Source organism: Salvia miltiorrhiza, chromosome 1 (assembly GCF_028751815.1).
Source record: "Salvia miltiorrhiza cultivar Shanhuang (shh) chromosome 1, IMPLAD_Smil_shh, whole genome shotgun sequence".
In the NCBI taxonomy this organism is placed as follows: Eukaryota; Viridiplantae; Streptophyta; class Magnoliopsida; order Lamiales; family Lamiaceae; genus Salvia; species Salvia miltiorrhiza.
Window position 1 is genome coordinate 72,225,462 of NC_080387.1, and position 20,881 is coordinate 72,246,342.

At 36.6% G+C, this 20,881-nt stretch overlaps 5 protein-coding genes across 5 annotated transcripts; 1 reads left to right on the forward strand and 4 right to left on the reverse strand.

Annotated features, from left to right (window-relative positions):
- The first annotated feature begins 682 nt into the window (after positions 1 to 682).
- Positions 683 to 1,632, forward strand: LOC131012638 (uncharacterized). The gene is made up of 2 exons (XM_057940626.1): positions 683 to 1,093; positions 1,627 to 1,632. Exons 1-2 carry the CDS (start codon positions 683 to 685, stop codon positions 1,630 to 1,632), a joined length of 417 nt encoding a protein of 138 aa, XP_057796609.1.
- Positions 1,633 to 3,706: 2,074 nt separating this feature from the next.
- Positions 3,707 to 4,924, reverse strand: LOC131006005 (uncharacterized). Its single transcript, XM_057933157.1, has 3 exons — positions 4,386 to 4,924; positions 4,099 to 4,199; positions 3,707 to 4,019 (listed from the first exon to the last, which is right to left on the reverse strand). The coding sequence occupies exons 1-3, from the start codon at positions 4,688 to 4,690 to the stop codon at positions 3,931 to 3,933; spliced, it is 495 nt and encodes a 164-aa protein (XP_057789140.1). The 5' UTR covers positions 4,691 to 4,924; the 3' UTR covers positions 3,707 to 3,930.
- Positions 4,925 to 5,160: 236 nt separating this feature from the next.
- On the reverse strand, positions 5,161 to 6,725 carry LOC131005933 (glucan endo-1,3-beta-glucosidase 13-like). The gene has a single exon (XM_057933053.1). It carries the CDS (start codon positions 6,656 to 6,658, stop codon positions 5,477 to 5,479), a length of 1,182 nt encoding a protein of 393 aa, XP_057789036.1. The 5' UTR covers positions 6,659 to 6,725; the 3' UTR covers positions 5,161 to 5,476.
- A 7,112-nt stretch (positions 6,726 to 13,837) lies between these two features.
- Positions 13,838 to 14,236, reverse strand: LOC131012648 (glucan endo-1,3-beta-glucosidase 13-like). Its single transcript, XM_057940633.1, has one exon. It carries the CDS (start codon positions 14,234 to 14,236, stop codon positions 13,838 to 13,840), a length of 399 nt encoding a protein of 132 aa, XP_057796616.1.
- Positions 14,237 to 19,312: 5,076 nt separating this feature from the next.
- LOC131005984 (putative late blight resistance protein homolog R1B-17) lies at positions 19,313 to 20,881 on the reverse strand. The gene is made up of 2 exons (XM_057933126.1): positions 20,240 to 20,881; positions 19,313 to 20,157 (listed from the first exon to the last, which is right to left on the reverse strand). Exons 1-2 carry the CDS (start codon positions 20,676 to 20,678, stop codon positions 19,868 to 19,870), a joined length of 729 nt encoding a protein of 242 aa, XP_057789109.1. The 5' UTR covers positions 20,679 to 20,881; the 3' UTR covers positions 19,313 to 19,867.

The following is a 20,881-nucleotide window of genomic DNA, read 5'->3' on the forward strand; positions in this document are numbered from 1 at the left end:
GTGTAAAAGTGGAGACCCGGGGCGAAGGAAGGAAATGGTTGGCGCTCCCGGAGGACGCGCCCCATTTAAAAAAAATTGAAAATCTGATTTTTTTTAAATTTAGCCGTTTGAATTTGTTTTTTTTTTTTTTTTAAATTCGACCGTTCAACAACAACTATTTTTGTGAAAGTTTTTGTTTTTTTTTCTTTTTTTCTTTTTCCCTTTTTTCCCTTCTATAAATACCACTCTTCCACATTATTAAAATTCAGCACTTTCTCAACTACAAATCTCTCTTCAAAAAATTTCTCATCTCAACTACAATTTTCTCTTCTACATTTTGCTTGTAATGAATCGCGAATTCGATGAATACCTCGAGCAACAAGGCGGTTCGAATGGGATTTGCTCCATTTTCGCAAGCCTCTAATGTCTTGGCTACGGAAAATCTTCCCACGTCAGCGGCGAACGCCAACGTCCAAGAAGAGCCGGAGGCGGTGAGGCCGAAATCCAAGGGCACCCGCGCTGCATATTCTAGCGAGGAGTCCGAGCTCGTGGCAATCTTGTGGGCGGAGGCAACCCACAATCCTATTTTGGGGACCTCCCAAAGGTTGCTCCAATATTGGGGAGCAATCGCGGAGAAGTTCAACGCGCTCAATGAGGGAGCTCCGCCGCGAAAGGCTCCCACTTCGCCCGTGTCCAAAAGGAGATGAAATTCTTCGAGGGATTCTACAACACTTGCAAGGAGAATTGGGGGAGTAGTATGAGCGACGATCAAATCACCCAACAAGCCCAGACGATGTTCGAGGTGAATTTCAAGAAGCAATTCTCCTACATCAAAGCTTGGAAAGTGCTTCGCGAATGTGAAAGATTCATGTCGCAAGCCGGGAATGTCCACTCCGCAAAGAAGTCGAAGGGCTCCGATGGTGGAGCAACCACCACTTCTTCGGAGCCAAGTGTCACGACGAGGCCTCAAGGTCAAAAAGCGGCAAAGCGAGACAAGGGCAAGGCGAAGAAGGGAGAAGGGTCTTCGGGAGGAGGGTCGACGTTCTCCGACGCCCTCGAGAAGGTGGTCGAAAGCATGAGGGAGCATGCTCTGAAAACGGGGGAAATCGCCGAGGTCAAAAAAATGCAAGCCGAGATGAAACGGGAGGAGATGGATATGAAGCTCTTGAACAAGGACACGACGGGTATAATGGAGGCACAATTGACCTTGCACAACCACCTAGTCCAAGAAGTGCTCAAGCGTCGATGGCTTATTTAAATTAGGAAATTATTATTTTTTTTTATTTTATTATCGTATTTTAATTATGTTTTAAATTTTATTTTAATTATTGTAATGTTTAATTTTATTTTTAATGAAATTGAGAATTTAAAAATAAAAGTGTAGAAATATGAATTTTGTGGAAATGGAGATCTAAGACACCCTCTAAGCACCAATGCATTGGAGAGGGGTGTGTCTTAGGTGGGGACCACCATCTAAGACACCCCCTAAGACACCATGCATCGGAGATGCTCTAATAAGAACCTAGTATATAGTTTACTATAAACTATATACCGTTATTCAATAGAAATATTCCTCAACCCATCAATTCGACTCGGGGCTAGAAATGGGGTGCAATGAAAGATCATTTAGAACAACTTCTAATGCAGGGATAGCTTCAGCATCTTGCATCTGACCCAAAGCAATGTGCAAGCAGGTTTGAAGTATCCCTAGTTGCTGACACATGTAAAGATTTACATCAAACTACTTTAATGAAGCTCAATTTTTCCAATCCCGAGCACAAGAAACTATAAACAAATGTAACAATCAACCAAGATTCAAATGAAAACAATTGTCATGCAAAAAGGATTCTCATCACAAAAACTTTTCAATTTAAGCTCGCATGAAGCATCTAACCAGCTGCAGCTTCTAGAGCGAAAGAACGCTTTATGGCTGAAGCAATAATTCATCTTAAGAAAAACTTGCTCTCTCACACACACTGAGAGAGAGAGAGAGAGAGAGAGAGAGAGAGAGAGAGAGAGAGAGATGGCTTCTCATCTCTCTTCACATTCACCCTCAGCTATATCAAGCTTCTCTCTGCAACATGCTAAGTCTCCCTCGAATCGCTGTATGTCTCTGCTCGTCTACTTTTGCTTTAAATTTCCTTTGTTTTCAGTTGTTACTTACTGCTACTTATCTAGTGATTAATTGCTGACATTTGGATTTCGTTGCGAATTTTTCACAAAACAAAATATATGCTGAAAGTGGGGTTTTTTGGGGCTCTTGTTTTAGATGCTAATTTCAAGCCAGTTGGATTGCAAGTTAGATCCAGGTTTGTCCATTTTTCACTCATTGCTTTTCAGTTGTGGGTGCTGCTTTCCAAGTGCTATTCTATGAAATGGGCTTGTTTCCTCAAAATGTTATGTCTCAAGAGCTTATAAGAGTTGTTAAAGTATTACGACATTTGAACTTATAACCTAAATAGAGAAAATCCTAATTAGAGAGAGAAATTTGACGAAATATGAATTTGGAAGGGTATATGATGGAAATAACAAATCCCAATAGAGTTATTTTTGTAAAATGAGTGTTGCTTCTATGAAAAAATAAATTGGGGTCAAACAACTTATTTTTGGAGAACTTATAAGCCATTGGAGCTTATTTTCTTATTTTTGCAACCTATAAGTTGTTTAGAAGTTTATTTTCCTAAACACTTTTCAAGAGCTTATCACTGTATTCTTTCCTCAACTCGACAACGCTACATGTTATTATAGTTCTTTTGAGATCATCAATTAGTGAAAAGAAATCAAAGTTCTATAAATTTGTGGCCTTACATATTTCATTAGGGTTCAATTGTCTCATTCTTGCCATGGATCCAAGCTCGTCTGCTTTTGAGTTGGTAGCTGTTCTAATCAGATCCTTTAATTGTTCCAAGTAATTAATGAACATTATCTATTAGAATGTCATATCCTTTTTTTTTTATGAAATTACAATATAAATAATACAAACCACACACACACCCCACCTAGTGGTTATTGTGGCCGAGAGTACTCGAACCTGTGACCTCTTGGACAACAGGCAACAACCTCAACCACTAGGCCATCCCAATGGGACTTAGAATGTCATATCCTTAATTATGATGCATATTGCAAAAGAGTAGTGCTATTTGGACAAAATTTGTCCGGACAAAAGTAAGGTTAAATTTTTTAAAAATTTATTTATAAACTTTGATTCAAGTTTACAAGGATTTAGTTAGTTTTATTGTTTTCTCCATATTGTAGTTTTTTGGTAATTTTTTAACAATTTTTTTAATTTTTTGTTATTTTATTAGTAGTTTGTGTATTTTAAAAATAATAATAATTAAAAAAGTTATAAAAAAAATTACAAAAAAATTACTACAATTTATAGAAGACAATAAAACTAGCTAAATTCTATTTTATTTTGAATCAAAAATTTTAAATAAATTTATCTTATAAAGTATTTCATCATATTTTGTCCAAATAACATTATTGATTACAAAATGGGGGTTACTTCCAATTTTATAGTAAACTGATTGAAATGTAGAAAATTTAATAGGGGATGAGAGAGAATTAATCATGATGGAAGAGAAAATCTTATATTGTGGAGCAGGACCAAAAGCTTAAAACATTTTATATTTTGGAAAGAAGGAACTATTACTTTTGTCTTTTAAATTATTCTCTCTCTCTCTCATAAATAGGGATGTCAATCGGGCCAGCCCATCGGGTTTTCGGGCTAGCCCTATCGGGTTCCGTGTTAATCGGGTGCGGGCTAATCGGGTTGGAGGTTTTTTCGGGTTGTAAATCTCCAACCCTAACCCTAAACGTTCGGGTTTCGGGCTAGCCCATCGGGTTGGAGGTTTTAAAGGTGTAAAAATAAAATTATTATTTGTATTACATTATTCCTAATGATCTAATGTATAATGTATAAAATATACATAAATATTAAATATATAAAGTCTAAATGTTTGAGTAACAATCTTCTTCAACGTTAATAACATTCGGTGCTCCAACTTGTTCCATGTCTTCTTGCTCATCATCTTCACAATCTATTAAAAGAAAATAATATAATTAAAGCATAATATAGTTCGATAATTTAAAACATAATAACAAAAAGAGAAATCTTACCATCGGAATATCCATGTAACCAATTACGTGTGCAAATAAGAGCTTGAACTCTTTCGGGAAGAAGCCTATTCCTGTACTTGTTCAAAACATGTGCTCCAATGCTAAAGGAAGATTCGGATGCCACCGTCGTTATGGGAATGCTAAGCACATCACATGCCATCCTAGCAAGTTCTCCAAAGCGGGAAGCATTATCTTTCCAATACATAAGAAACTGGGAATCAGAAGAACGAAATTGCAGAAAAATTGGAAAAATAAATGAAACTACAAATGCTTAAAAAATTACTCACCAGCGGACTAGAAGCAGCTGCAGACGGCGGTGGTAGCGGCTCAACTCAGGTGAGAAGAGGCGCGGCGGACCGGCGGTGGGAGAGGGAGCAGAGTGGAGGCGCGATGGTGCCGGGTCGGTGGTAGACCGGTCGGCAGTGGCGTAAGGGAGCCGCGTTGTGAAGGGAGGCCGGAGGCGGAGACACGCTGTCTGGTGGTGGTGGTGGCGGACGCCGGACGGCGCGGCTGATGTACGGAGGCGAGGCGGATTTGAATTGAGTAGGAAAGATGAAGAATGGAGGCGGCAGATAAGCATATCAGCATACATATGTGCATAACCCTAAAATGTAATTTTAAATTCCCATTTTTTTTAAAAAATTCAATAGCCCGACGGGCTGGCCCGACAACCCGACGGGCTGGCCCGCTTCAACCCGCCAGCCCGAACGGGCTAGCCCGATAAGCCCGATTTGTTATCGGGTTGCAATTTTCCAGCCCTAACCCTCTACTTTTGTCGGGTTATTCGGGTCGGCCCACGGGTTTCGGGCTGGATTGACATCCCTACTCATAAATATAGCAATCATAATTTTATTCACTGTGGATCTACACTAGTAAAGTCTGAACTCCCTTAATTTTACCCTAAAACAGAGTTTTGCAGTAACCTTTAGTTCATCCATGTTCAAACATGACTACTCAAAGAGTAAAATAGTGCAAAAAGCAATACCATAAATTAAATATCCAACCACTTTCTCTAAAAGCAAGTCATACATACAAGCAATCTTGAAACTGAAGACTTGAATATTTCAAATGATGCATTAAATTGAAACTAAATTCAAATCAATGACTAGAACAGAATCTACCAGATCCCAATCAAAACTATTATCAAAATGTAGGCATCTTATCCAATTTCTTGATCAATTAATAGAATGCATAGAAATTCACAGAAATAATGCAGAGATATGATAAGAATCTCAAGCTGGTAAAGAAAATCTCATTGGCAGCTCATCATTCTAACAGCAATCCAAATTCCCCCCAAAAAAGAAAAGAATCAAATGAATCAAACTAGTCAACTTCCCAGATCCATCCCAGTGTTCAAAACCCAAACAGAAAATCGTCACTAACTTCTCATTACTTTCCAATTGAGCAACACGAGCAGAAGGTAAGCTAGATTAATCAGGCGATCGAACCTTTTATCAAGATTCCGCGGCGCATCGGAGAAATGGACCCTGTACTTCATCGTCATGTTAGGGTACATGATCCCCCATTGTTTCCCTCCGGCGGCGCGGCCACTCATCGACGCATCACTGTTTGTACCATTCGTATTGTTGAAGGTACTCTTCTGATCGAACAGCTCATAGACATAAGCCTCCGCCGCCCCTTCCTTCCTCAGAGGCGTTCCCAATCCAGATCGCAGATGCCTCAGTAGCCCTCTCAGGTACATCTCGGCGTAGTTTCCGGCGTCCTGCGCCTCCGGCTGGCTCGGCCACCCGGTCTCCGTCACGATCACCGGCACATTCTCCTGCCCTGACACCGCCATGGCGGCGACGATGGCGTCGACCATCATGTCGAACAAGTTCCGGTATCTCACTCCGGTGACCACGTCGTCACGGAAATTGAACGGATGCTCCTGAAATAGAACGAATCCGACCGGAATTTCGGAGTTGATTTTGAAGATGTTGTAGGGGTAGAGGTTGATGAGGAAGGAGGAGTTGGTTTCGTCGAGGAACTGGAGCAAGGGGCGGACGACGAGCGATCCGATCGGCTCCTGGAATTCGGCGGTGGAAGGGGGAAACGACGTCGTCATGATGTCGATGAAGGAGAAGGTGGTGGAGACGGAGATGGTGCGGATGCCGAGGTCGAATAGGGCGAGGCGGAGGTTGCGTATGGCCGGGAGGAGGGTGGTGGAGGGGTCGGCGGTGGGATCGGAGGCGGCGGAGGTGGTGGTGATGACGTCGGAGCCGGCGGAGATCAGGGAGATGCGAGTGCGGGGGTGGTAGGGGAGGACGTGCGAGCGGAGCCAGAGGGCGGCGGCGGAGCGATTGGCGGCGAAGGAGGGGATGAGGTGGTTGGGGACGGTGAGGAGGAGGGTGATGTTGGTGTAGGCGAAGGCGCGGACGGCGGCGGGGGACGGATCGAGGAGGCGGACGGCGGAGATACGGAGGGATTGGAGCGTGGAGACTACGCGTTCAGGCGGGGGGAGGTTGGGGGCGGAGGGGTTGTACGTGACGCCTATGGTGGTGGCGGCGGCGGCGGCGGAAAGGAGGAGGAGGATGGAAGTGATGAGGTGGAGAGAAGGCATTTTCGCGTGTGTGTTTGGGGGTTTAGAGGTAATCAATGGCGGGTTTAACCGCTATTTTGCAGTCATATATATACTCCCTCCAACAGCACGCTAACCGCTATTTTGCAGTTATATAAATTTACTTTTTTTTTTTTTTGTATAAACAGAATATCCAAAAATCTCTCTATCTGCTTCAATAACACAAAAAGCTGTTTGCGGCAGTGAAGATTGCATAATTGATGATTGCATGTGATGAATTCTTGATAAAACTGGTTAAGAAGAAATGATTGCCTTCTGCTCGTGTTGCCGAATTGGAAAGTAATTCTTGAGATTTTGGAGCTTGTGTTTAAATAATGAGAAGTTTGTGATGATTTTCTGCTTGGGTTTTGAACACTGTGATTGTTCAGAGAAGTTCACTAGTTTGATCCATTTGATTTTTTTTTTTTTTTGTGAATTTGGAGCAAATCCTGTACCATAGCCATAGGGAAATTATTATCACTTATCACCGTTTCATCATTTGATACATTGGATTCCACGTATAATTAATGTAATTTTTGGATTCCAACTGGTACAAAACAATAATCAAATTTATCCCACTAAGCATGACCCAATTTCATTTTTGGTTTGTCCCACGAAACTTGACTTGTTTCTAAAAATGACAACAAATTTATCCTTTATTCACCTTTTAACTTTTTCACCTATCACACTTAACACGCAAAATACAAATTTCTTAATTTCTGTGCTGAAAAGAAATGAGTCATGCTTCATGGGACGAAGGGAGTACTAATTAACCTACTTATTACTTATTAGTTATTACTGTCCTCATAAATGAATATAGGGCTAACTGCTAAGTATTTCCTTGTGTATATATGGTTTTTGTAAAAACGACTCGCTCCATTCACTCCGGATGTTTGGTTTGGTTGGTCGAAAATGCAAGACCATGGAATCACCATCCACATTAATATAAAGCCAGCGGTCGCTGGCACCCAGCGATCGCTGGGCGCTGGGTCCAGCGCTCACTTAAAGCCAACGAGCGCTGGGATTTTTGGTTTCAAATCCGTAAAAATCACGTCAAATTCTTGTTAAAATCCGTTCAAAATCTGTGCTGATTCATATTTAGAATTCCAAAATACATGAAGAATCTGTGTGAAATTTTTAAAATCCAGAGATTTTAAAAATCTACAGAATTCCTGAACGAATACACTCCCCTTAGTTTAAAGTTAATGCATAATTTGAAATAAATACACGTTTCAGAGGTACTGGGATATCCTCAAGGAAAAAGATGCTGATAAAGTTGACTACGCGACTCCTATGAATAAAACCGGGTCTAGGACTGGTTCTCCCCTTGGCTCGCCGCCCAGTGTCGACGACCCTGTTCCGATGTCCGTTGAGACCGGGTCTCCTGGTTCTTCCGATGGCTCGCCCAGTGTCAACCAAGGTCCAGTTGCTCTGTCCATTTCGCGTTCATCTGTCGGTTCGTCGCCCACTCGTTCTGTTGGCTCGCCCAGTGTCGACCAAGACGACAATGCTATTCCTGTGCCCATTTCAGGTGGCTCGTCTGTTGGATCCTCATCGACCGATTCTTCGTCAACGGGTTTCTCGTCGACCGGTTCTTCAGATAAGTCTGCACCATAAATGTAATGCTCTGTGTCTTGAATCTCTACTAATACAAAAAATTAACTATTGAAAACCCCCATTTTTTATTTATGTAATTTTTTAAAAGGATATGTTTTTATTTTTGATGATAATGATAGCATGTAAATTTAAATGTGTATTCGTGCGTGTATTCATGGATGTAATTTTTTTAAAAAGATATCATTTGAAATCTTTTTTTATTTTTTCATTATTTTTTAAAAATTAATGAAGTTTAGTTTGAAGTAAATTGTGTTATTTAAATTTGTAATTTCTTATTTTCGGATGTAGTATGAAGATGAAATTATTTTATAGTTGAAGCCTTATCAAATGAATGATCAAGATTTTGACAAACGCTTTTTTATCTAATGACACTATTATCATTTTAAAGTTTTCACCACAATACCTAGATATTTTTCTTTCAAATTTTCTATTAGTGTAGAAAGAGTTTTTGGAACCTTTAATTATTTTTTATAGATCAATATTTTACAATATATTTTTTGAAACGTTAATTGGCTGTAAATTCACAAATTATTAGTGAATTTTGATATTTTTCCAATTCTATAAAGTTGTAATGCTAATACATAAACTTTAGTCAATTTCAGAATTTACCATGAATTTTAATTTCACCTAAATAAAAAAATGACTTGACAAAATTAAAGTTGATATAATAAACACACATTATATCAATATAAATTGGTTAACCCATATTTTGATTAGATAATAAAATTTTAATTGGATTAATGAATTTTATTTGTAGAGATTCTATGTTGTTTTGTGTGATAAGCATATTATTTGATTTCATATTATCATTTAAACTATAGTAATTAGAGACTGTTTGTCTCCCTGTATATGTAGTTCGCGTTATTATGTTTGGATAGGCGGCGCAATATGCAGTGGCGGATCCACCTTGGAGCATGGGGGTGCAGCTGCATCCCTAAAAAAAATATATAACCTCAAAGCAATATAAACTCAACTTAGAAACATTCAATATGTAATCATTTGTAAAAATGGCCTGAACTTTAAAGTCATTTGTAAAAATAATATAAACTTTTAAAAATCCGAAAAATGACATGAACTTTGATATCATTTTTAAAAATAATACGAATTTAAAAAAAATACAAAAATAATTTGAATTTTGAAAATTTGTAAAAATGGTATGAACTTTAAAAAAGATACAAAAAATAATTTAAATTATGAAGATTTGTAAAAATGACCTGAATTTTAAAAAATCTAAAATGACTCGATCTTTCATAATACAAAATCTAAAATGACATAAAAAGTATGTGAAAATTCTGTCTGTGCGTAATATGAATTTTATGTATTCGAAGTTTAAAAAATTCGTGGTGACAATAATATTTTAGGAGAGAAAAATTATTCGTACGAGGTTAAAATTCTTATGATAAGAGAATTAATTATCATACTTTATTATAAATATTCCAAGTGAATTTATAATTTTCACGTCAATGTCAGACTTTCCACGTTGTCATAATTCGATTCCGAAAGTGTAAGCTCATTCCCTTTTTAAACATTTGATAAAAATTGAGTCATCTTTTGTATTAATAAAGTTCGTGCCGTTTTTACAAATGGCTTCAAAGTTCACGCCATTTTTTTGTATTTTTTAAAGTTAATGTCATTTTTACAAATGACTCCAAATTAAGTTCATGCCATTTTTACAAATGATTTCAAAGTTCAGTCTATTTTTTTGTATTTTTAAAGTTCGGGCCATTTTTGCAAATAATTTTAAAGTTTAGGCTATTTTTTATATTTTTTAAAGTTCGGGCCACTTTTGCAAATAATTTTAAAATTTAGGGTATTTTTTATATTTTTTAAAGTTCGTGCCATATTTACAAATGACTCCAAAGTTCGGCCATAAACTACAATTAACCATTTCAGTAATATATACTCCCAAAATATATACTCCCAATATTCAAATGTATCAGGATTTGGAGAGACCAAGCTCCTGTCCTGTCCCCACCATGCCAGTATAAAAATACGTATAAGAAAAAAGGTGTAGAATACACAGAATACTGTATACATAATTACTATATATATTGCCGGCGAAAAGCAAAGCCAATCAGCGGCGCGGCGAAGCCAATCAGACGAAGTCGGGACACAGTGCCGGCGATTGAGAGAGGGAAGAAGCAAGAATATGGAAATTAATCCTAAATATTTTTATATGTGTGAAATTACTATATTACCCTTCGAAAATCACAACACGCGACCACCGCCCTCTGTTCCACCATTCACACACAGTCTCCTCAATTGGCTAAACACACAACGAGAACATGGCGTTTTTTGAGAGGGAATAAATTAATAAGCAAATCAAACTTGCCACATCAAGCTTTCATATAAAACACGACAATCATCATCAAACACAGCGAGTGATGTAACAGAATTATTGAGAGAAACAAACATGTCCTGTTACAAAGATGAAAATGGATGCATGCAGGTGTGCAGCAGTAACATTTGACAATGGAGACTACTTACAATCGGGTTTACAAGATCCCACCGTTGGCTTAGGTGGTGGATCCGATTGTGGAAATATTCTCCCCAAGGAAGGAGGAAGGGGTGGCCCACCAGTAATGCCTCTCTTGGTTTCTGGAAAAGACGGCGGCGGCGGCGGCGGCGGCGGTGCATTTGGATTCCTATCCGAGAAAGAAACATCATTGGCGGAGAAGGGTTTTCTCACACATATTGAGAAATTAACTTGATGCGTAATCAGCAACAACGTCAAAATGAAATACTTCATCGGAATTTCTTCTGCAGCTGTTATGGTGGTTTGTATACTTTTTTTTTAGTTATGACAAATGGTGGTTTGTATACTCGCACCCTTTTGCAGCCGTATCTGATTTTGGGTCGGTAAAAGTCGATAGCCCGGTGGGTTCGGGCCGGGCTGGCCCCACCTGTACTTGGGTCGGTATAGTTGCAACTTGCAAGGATGCTGACATCATGACATGTCGCCCAAATTAAAAAAAATGGTTAATTTGTTTTAAATACATAAACTTTACACAATTTTTGATTTTTTCCAAAATAAATAAAAGTTTGTTCTAAATAAATGAACTTTCTAATTTTTGAAATTTCCCACAAAAGTCATTTCAGATAAAATTGAATCTGACGTGATGATGAATTTTGTTGACGTAGAAGATATATATGATGTTATATGGAGTACTATAAAATTTGAATATTTTAATTATAGTGAAATAGATTGTATCAAATTAAACCTTTTTAAAATATTACACGACAACAAAATCCTATTCTAAGACAGATTCAATTTTATTTGAATTGACTTTCGTGGGAAATACCAAAATGTGTGAAAGTTTATGTATTTAAAACACTTTTTTATTTGTTTGGGAAAAAACCAAAAATTGTGTAAAGTTTGTGGATTTAAAACAAATAACCCTAAAAAAAACAAGTGTCAATTTCGGAAGCCAAATGCAAACTTACGCGGTCCGCATGCACCTTGGGCTTTGTTGGGCTTCGTTGAAGGGAGATTTGAAATATTGACGTTGGGCTTTCAAAAAAATCATCTTGGGTCGTTACTTACAGTTTGAATGTTCAATTTGAAACATATACCTTATTTATATACTTAAATATTAAGTTGAATATTTACGAATATCGAATCGAATATTATGATTTTATATTTATAATAACAAATTAAATAAAATTATTTGATTAATTTATACTTCTAATATTATATAATATACTCTCTCCGTTCATGATATCGTTTTTACTTTGTGGACGGCGCGAATTTTAAAAAATTGGTGGATAATAGTGATATTGTTATGAGTGCAGTTTGGATCTTGCTATTATTGTGAGTGGAAGTTTGTGGATTCTATTTCTATAAATGAAAGTGGAAATAATATCATGAACAGACCAAAATGATAAAAGTGGAAATAAATGGACGGGATGTAACTAACTTTTTTTTTTGAGGGAGTATGTAACTATTTTATATTTTTATTGCTAGTGGTATATAAAATGAACCAACTAATATGTGCAGAACCGATCACCTACCCACCGTGGGCAAGCATAATGTGCACACCACTGATGTGGTAGTTTTAATTTGGAAAGAGAATTAACATATCTTACTCTAATTAAAATTATCTTACTCTAATTAAAATTGTCACATCAATGGTGGGCACATTATGTATGCCCACGGTGGGTAGGTGATCGGTTCTGATAATATGTGTATACAAGTGATCAAACTAATACGTACAATAACTTAAACATTAATTATAATCTTCATTATGCTTTTAGTAATTAGCATTAGTTAATCTTTTTTAGGTAACCATGAATTAAACTTAATAACACACACGACTATAGTTATTTATTTATTTATTTATCAATAACTCACTCGATCATTATGAGAAAATTGTCATCCATTTATTTAATATTATTTTACAACACTAGTTAAAAGAAGATTTTTTTTTTGAATCATAATACTTATTTTATTTTTTTTCAAACCCGTGAAACGACGTCCCTCATCTATTTATAAATTTAAATGCGTAGTTATAAAAAAATATGAATGTAGTATTTTTCTTCTTCAAATTTATGGACATCTATGCGTGTTTTCTTATATTCACAGTGTTCGGCTCCTTTTTGGTTTCTTCTTCAAATTTATGGAGAGTTATTATGCCTAGGGATGGCAATGGGCCGGATCTGGACCGGATCCTGCTTGGTCCAGATCCAAATCTGGATTTTTTGACTTAGGCCCAGATCCGGTCCAGATCCAATGGATCCAAAAAAATGAGATCCAGGTCCAGATCCATAAGATCCACAGGGTCTCGGGTCCAGACCCAGATCCATACTTTTTGTCTTCTAAATTAAATTTATAAATCTTAAATTAATCCCAAATAAAATTATAATTATTGTCTAGATTTTCAACAATTATTCAAAATAAATGAATTAACCATATTCTATAAAAATATTATCGAAGTTTAATAACAATAAGAATATAATAATCAAGTACTAAATAACAGTGGAACAATGTGTCCTCTATTTTACATAGAAAAAAGAAAATTAATGTTATCAATACAAATAATAATAATAATAATAATAATAATAATAATAATAATAATAATAATAATAATAATAATAATAATAAAAACTAAAATTTAAATTAAAGTAAAAGTAAAATATTATCTTTAATTGCATTATATATTATTTATGAAAAGAGATATATAGATTAGCCATAGATATTAGATTAGAGTTAGATAAAAATAAATAACATTATATATATTTTTATATATAAATGGATCCATGGACCGGATCTGGGCCGGATCTGGGTCTCAGATTTTTTGCTCCAGATCCAGATCCGGAAATTATAGGAATAACCCAGATCCGGTCCAGATCCATTGGGTCCATTTTTCCTAAGGTCCAGATCCTAAAAAATGGATATGGATCTGCGGATCTGGACCGGGTCCAGGATCCATTGCCATATCTAATTATGCCGTATGCATATTTTTTGTGTTATTAATTGTCCAAATCTTTAGGCAAATTTAATTTAGGGGTACAGATAAAACAGTACATTTACAGATACATTTTATTATTTATTTTAAATATAAGATGCTATAAAAACAAGAGCAAAATTAAAGGCGAATAGAAGGTGGTGATGACGACGTCGGAGCCGGTAGAGATCAGAGAGATGCGAGTGCGGGGGTGGTAGGGGAGGACGTGCAAGTGGAGCCAGAGGGCGGCGGCGGAGCGATTGGCGGCGAAGGAGGGGATGAGGTGGTTGGGGACGGTGAGGAGAAGGGTGATGTTGGTGTAGGCGAAGGCGCGGACGACGGCGGCGGACGGATCGAGGAGGCGGACGGCGGAGATACGGAGGGATTGGAGCGTGGAGACTACGCGTTCAGGCGGGGAGAGGTTGGGGGCGGAGGGGTTGTATGTGACGTCTACGGTGGTGGCGGCGGCGGCGGTGGAAAGAAGGAGGAGGATGGAAGTGATAAGGTGGAGAGAAGGCATTTTCGCCGAAAAAAAAGTGTGGGAATTCGCGTCTGTGTTTAGGGGTTTAGTGGTCGTTTGGTTCGAGTAGAGGAATGGAATCAAATAAAGGAGTGGAATGGTAACAATAAACATTACTTTTATTGAGTGTTTAGTTTATCAATGGAAATGAATAATTATTAAGGGATTTTCTTTCTTTTGTTTCCCCTCTATTTTGAGGGGTAACAAATTGGGTGATTGGATTACCTCCAAATAAGGGTAATGATTACCTTATTATCCAAACCAAACAATAAAAAATGAATTCAATTAATTGATTCTCGTTCCAACCTTCAAAAACATCCAACCAAACATGGGCTTAGAGGTAATCAATGTTTAATGTGTAAGTGCGTATGTTAGCGTGCCCAAATTCACTTAGGGGGGTGTATTAGTTTAAAATTTATGTAGATTTTAAAAGTCCGTGGATTTTAAAAATCTATAGAATTCTCACGGATTCTTCATGATTTTGAATCAATTCATGGTCGGATTTTTAATGAATTAGCAAGAATTTAGCGTGATATTTTCGGATTTGAAATCCATAAACCCAGCGCGCGCGGGAATTGAACGAACGCTAGACCCACTTCCAGCGGCCGCTAGGGGCCCATGAACGCTGGATACCCAGCGACCGCTGGGTTCCAGCGAGCGCTCGAACCATATAAACCATGGCGGATACATCTCCAGGAACAGTGTTCTTATTTGCTGCAATATGGACAGCTTCCAACACCTTCTCCACCCTTGAACCATCAATACCCTGCAAAAGCAAACAAATATAAAGTTTTCATTTCAAGACAACGGTCAAATAGTGTCAAGTCCGACAAATTACCTCGGTTTTCAAATTGACAAAAACAAGTTCATATCCATTTTTAGTGAGAGTCTGCAACATTAGATTGAGTTTGATATTGATTGTGACCGCTGGAATCATTGGCAACGAGCGCTAGGGTCTAGTGGCCGCTGGTTTCTTGACCGCGGCGCTGGTACCCAGTGAGCGCAGAGATTTTGCAGGATTTGTGATGTCTCGTGGTCTGTGTTCGAATTTGTTCATGCCTATTTTTTCAACGAAATCAATGAAAGTTATTCCAACTTTAAAGTCCATAGACTAACGAATACACCCAGATTTTCATAGACTTTTAAAAGTCTTGAACAAATACACCAAGATTTTTATAGACTTTTAAAAGTCTTGAACGAATACACCCAGATTTTCATAGACTTTTAAAAGGCTTGAACTAATACACCCAGACTTTAAAATTCTGCAGAAATCTATTAAAGTCTTGAACTAATACACCCCCTTAATATTGTTGGTTTATAAAAACAAAATAATAATGAAAAAATAATAAAAATTCAGTTATCAAAAGTTATCAGTTAAATTTTATATAAACCGCTCGACTCTACTCTACCTTCTCTCTCCGCTCCACTCTAGACTCTACCTTCACTCTCTCTCCACTTGACTCTAATGGCCGATGATGAGATGATAAAGCCGAAGAAGTTGATATGAAAGTAAGGGTATCATTTATATTACTCCCTCCTATCCGTTTTCTTTGTCGTTTCATCATTCTAAATTATTTGTGTTATAATGGACGTTTTGAGAATTTGTATCAATATTAACCTTATTTAATACTCTTGCATTAATCACAAACAATTTGACTTTTCCTATTTCCAAGAGAGAACTCATAAGTCACATGCCAATCAAAGAATTTTTTTTCGAGTATTTGGCTATGATTTGATATACTAAGAAGATCAAGAGTGTTTAATTTTTTTTTGGGTTATCCATGTTGGGTTAATTAATATACTCCACTAAAATAAGTGATATTTAATGAGGTTATGTTGGGTATAATATTTTTTTATTAAAAAGTGTGCTTGAGCTTAGGATGACAAACAAAAAGGATAGGAAGGAGTACTTTTTTAATTGATATTGAATGTTGTTTTTGATTTTTTTTACTCTCTCTACCCCCACTGTGGATGCTCTTAGAAGGGAAACTAACCAAGTTGCCCATAATTTAGCAAATTTTACTACTTCGATTACTGATGTAATGATATGGAAGTCTAACATTTCGTGTTGACTTTCGGATATTGTTCATCGAGATTTAATATAATTTCTTATTTTTTCTATAAAAAAAAAAATCAATCGGATATTGCTTCAGTAGTTGATGAAGTGTGCTCAGTAGTTAATTGATGATTATCGATGTATGTGTTTTCTAATTTCTTATTTTCGAATGTAGCATGAAGATGAAATTATTTTATAATTGGAGCCTTATCAAATGAATATGTGTTTTCTAATTTCTTATTTTTGAATGTAGCATGAAGATGAAATTATTTTATAGTTGGAGCCTTATCAAATGAATGATCAAGATTTTGACAAAACCTTTTTTATCTAATGACACTATTATCATTTTAAAGTTTTCACCAAAATACCTAGATATTTTTCTTTCAAATTTTCTATTAGTGTAGAAAGAGTTTTTGGAACCTTTAATTATTTTTTATAGATCATTATCTTACAATATATTTTTTGAAACGTTAATTGGCTATAAATTCACAAATTATTAGTAAATTTTGATATTTTTCCAATTCTATAAAGTTGTAATGCTAATGCATAAACTTTAGTCAATTTCAGAATTTGCCATGAATTTTAATTTCACCCAAATAAAAAATGACTTGACAAAATTAAAGTTGATATAACAAACACACATTATATTAATAAATGGACAGATAAATTTGGTCAAATTCAGCCAACAAACAATTAAAATTTCAAATCAAAATAGTAAATGATGTTGCCCCCTCCCCCCAAAAAATAAAAATAAAAAATTTACAACTGTAGTTTAGGTGGAAAAATAATTTTTTTTAATAATTATGCTATTATATACCCAAATTATATTTAAAATAATATTTCCAAAATCATAATTAGTATAACATTCTACATGGAATAAGTTAATCTAATTACACAAATTATATTATAATCATATACATCTAATTTGACTACCATATTTTAATATATACCCATGCGTATGGGAATATCTACACTTGTAAGATACGTGCTAGTTTTATATTTAAGTTAATTACCTTTAAATAAAGAAATATGCAATTATCTACACAAATTATTAAAATTAAAATTAAAAATATATTAATTGATACTAAATTAAGTTGATTAATTGATTTAAACATAGAAAACTATTTAAACAAATTTATTAATTATATATCCTCTCTCTCTCTCTCTCTCTATATATATATATATGTTAGTGTAAATAATAATTAAATTAATTTTTATTTTTTAAAAAAAATTGAAAGTTTGGGAGTGGGCTTCAGCCCACCCTAGCCTCCATGTGGATCCGCCACTGCCCGACAATCGCGTGCCGCCGCCACCAACCCCTCCGCCTTCTAAAATTAACGACCGTTCCATTCAAACAGTATTTCCAAAATCGGATCCACCACCTAAGCCAAGTCCACCATCTTGTAAACCCAATTGTAAATAGGCTCTCTAGCTATGTCAAACGTTTCTACTATTTTCATATTTGTCATACCATATAGTATATGTTTGTTTTTCTTAATAATTATGTAACTTGATTGTTGTCGTGTTTAAATAATTGAATTTAATTTGATATGCCAATTTTTGCTTACGGAGCAGCCACACCGTCCTACCTATTTAAAGTTTGAGACTAGGTCGAGGGCATTGCGGCGCCCCCGATACCTCTACCCGATGGGACTCGCACCCGATACGCCAAAAATAATTATATATATCACTAGTTAGTACCATTATAATTGATTGTTAATATTATTTGCTGAAAATGAGATTGACTTAAATTATTTATTTTACATTCTATTATTAAAAGCGGTATTTTATAAAAGATAAAACAAAGGAAGAACAAACCCATGAAGGCACAGAGACGCCAACTATGGGACGAGTGTACTTGACAAGAGCAGCACAAAAAAGCAAACGAGCGGAAGGAAACACTTCAGGAACTCCGGCCTCACCATCGTTCCCAAGTAAATCCGGCTCAAACAAACAAAAGACAAAGACCAAAGAACCCAAGCAGCCATGAAGCAGGCCAAGACGGGCACGGAACAACAACAATCACAAGCACCCCTAACGGGACTTAGATGCGACGAAGATGACTATGGCTCGCGATGTCTCGGATGACAGCGTCCTCAATGACCTCAATCCCATTGCTCCAAAAACCCTCTTGTCTTGCAGGGTTTGCCATAATGTCCGCTACAACGTTCCCCTCCCGATAAATATGCGATTTATTTTACATTCTATAACGTATTTAATTATTGTTATATAATACACATTAAATTTAATATTATACTCATTAATTTGATAATATTGTTATTATACACTAGTTTAAATTATAGACAAATATTTAAGTTAATACCTAATGATATTTTTACATAATTTAAATTTTTTAAAATAAATAAATGTATTGTGATACGTGCATCGCACGAGTGTGCATACTAGTTATATCTATAAATCACAGCTAGAGAGGCAAACAACATTAGAAGAGTAGGTAAAATAAGATATGACAGTATTAGTTATACGATCGACAAGTTGATATATAGAATATAGATTAAAAATAGAAAATAATAAAGTGAAGTGATGGTATGTATAGAGGAAAAGATAATGTATCTCCAAACTCGAATCCAAGACCTTCAATCTTAGACATTAACAATTAACAATCACTCAATAATATGAGAGTTATGAATGAATATCGAATGAGTAATGTATAATTGCTTGCCCATTTTCTCCCTTTCCATAGTGGGCTTATTGGAGTGGCAGCCGAAATTGGACCTTCGTTGGTCTTAACTGGCAAGTCTTCGCGTTGGTCATATATATATTTCAAGATTTATTCCCAAGCCCAAGCATGATGTAATTGAATTGATGCATTAATCCGCTTATATATTTTCTAAACCAAACTTTATTATTCTATTCTATTCATATTCTTTCTGCTATTCATAATATGTCTACAACAATCATGTTCTCTTCTCTTTACTTGTTTTTAATCTTCCTTTATATATAATACTCTTATTTTATGACATAACAAGTTATTTAAAGCATAAATTTTGTTGTTAATTTATTGGTTTAAGAAATCCCTCAGAAACCCATAGCTTCACGAGCGTTGAGGCTCTAATTGCACGGCCTTCCTCAAATGCTCCCATATACAGAAAGCAAGGCTTCAGATGAGCAGGCAGATGGGTGTAGCTCATTTTCAATATTCTCAAGCAATACTCTGATGAATTCACTATTGAACTCAAGTTTTTCTCTATGTGCTCCCAATACTCTTGTGTGTGTGGTGATTTTGCCAAGAGGCCCCCAATCACAACAATCGACAGAGGAAGTCCATTACACTTGTCCACGATTTTCTTTCCAATTTCTTTTAGTTCAAGAGGGAAATAATCACTTTCTTCCCCAAAAACAGTTTTGGAGAACAAATTCCAGCTAGACTCATATCAAGTGTGTTGGATTTGCTCAAGTGGGCAGCCAAGTTTTGAGAGCCTAGTCGTCACCAAAATCCAGTTCTCAAAATTACCTGTTGTGACAGAATAGGATTATAGAGCAATAAACGAACAGAAAACGTAAAGAAAACACAAATTTACGCGATTCACCAAATTGGCTCCCAAAACTGCATTTTACCAAGTTTTTCTCATATCAAGTGTGTTGGATTTGCTCAAGTGGGCAGCCAAGTTTGAGAGCCTAGTCGTCACCAATATTCGACTTCCATTGCCATCATAAGGAAAGAAAACCTTCATCCTATCCCACGCTTCGATACTCCACATATCATCCATCACAACCAGATACCTTCTACCGAATAAATACTTGTGCAACTCTTCCCCTAATTCTCCCCCATTCTCACCTCTCTCCTCTCCTACTTGAGAGATAATCTCGCCAAGAGCTTCTCCTACGTTGTAGTTTTGAGAAACTACAGCCCAGACACAGACATGGAAATCATTCTTGATTAGTGGATTTTCAAACACAGTTGTGGCAAGAGTGGTCTTAATTACCGATTCCGGCCATCCCCACAATAGGGACGATTTGGCGATTGGGATCTCCTCCGACGAGCTTATCCATGAGTTGAGGAAGCACATCATCAAGGCCCACCATGGGACTTTTCCTCTTTCGGGAAATGGATCCGACACGACCACGATGATCGGAGATGTTTCTATGCAGCTCATGAGCTTCAACTGCAGCCTTCTTCTCTGCCTTCGTCTTGATCAAATCCATCTCTTCTATCACTTTCTGTAGATGTTGATGAAAGTGGGTGCAACTTGTTTGTTCATCATCGAGCTGAATATTACAGCCCTCGAGGAACCCTAGCATGAAGTTGAGCTTTTCAGTGAGAGATTGAACTTGTTGATTGGGGAGGGAAATTGGAGGAGAAGGATGAGCCTTGATATCATCTATAGTATGCATGAGAGAAACCAGAGCTGCATAAGCAGCCATGGTCTCTAATCTCGTCTTGATTCTTGCAAAAATGCAAAGACAATACACAGGGTAGTGTGAATCAAAATGAGAATTGGAGCTTTTCCATCTGCAGATATGAAAAAGGTGGAGTGTTAATTTGTCAAATTTGAAAGATCAATTCAACCATAAACTTGATATAGTATTGCAACTTGATGTTACAAATGCGTAATCAGTTAACACGA

What these genes read in the sequence shown, in the direction of transcription:
- LOC131012648 (XM_057940633.1), bottom strand. Translation starts at nt 14,236, where the DNA reads ATGCCTTCTCTCCACCTTATCACTTCCATCCTCCTCCTTCTTTCCACC.
- LOC131012638 (XM_057940626.1), top strand. Translation starts at nt 683, where the DNA reads ATGAAATTCTTCGAGGGATTCTACAACACTTGCAAGGAGAATTGGGGG.
- LOC131005984 (XM_057933126.1), bottom strand. Translation starts at nt 20,678, where the DNA reads ATGGCTGCTTATGCAGCTCTGGTTTCTCTCATGCATACTATAGATGAT. An exon ending in TGTGGGGATGGCCGGAATCG is followed by an intron (nt 20,158 to 20,239) that starts GTAATTAAGACC and finishes TCTGGGCTGTAG; the next exon opens with TTTCTCAAAACTACAACGTA.
- LOC131006005 (XM_057933157.1), bottom strand. Translation starts at nt 4,690, where the DNA reads ATGTATGCTGATATGCTTATCTGCCGCCTCCATTCTTCATCTTTCCTA. An exon ending in CAGCTGCTTCTAGTCCGCTG is followed by an intron (nt 4,200 to 4,385) that starts GTGAGTAATTTT and finishes ATCTTCCTTTAG; the next exon opens with CATTGGAGCACATGTTTTGA. An exon ending in GTTACATGGATATTCCGATG is followed by an intron (nt 4,020 to 4,098) that starts GTAAGATTTCTC and finishes TTCTTTTAATAG; the next exon opens with ATTGTGAAGATGATGAGCAA.
- LOC131005933 (XM_057933053.1), bottom strand. Translation starts at nt 6,658, where the DNA reads ATGCCTTCTCTCCACCTCATCACTTCCATCCTCCTCCTCCTTTCCGCC.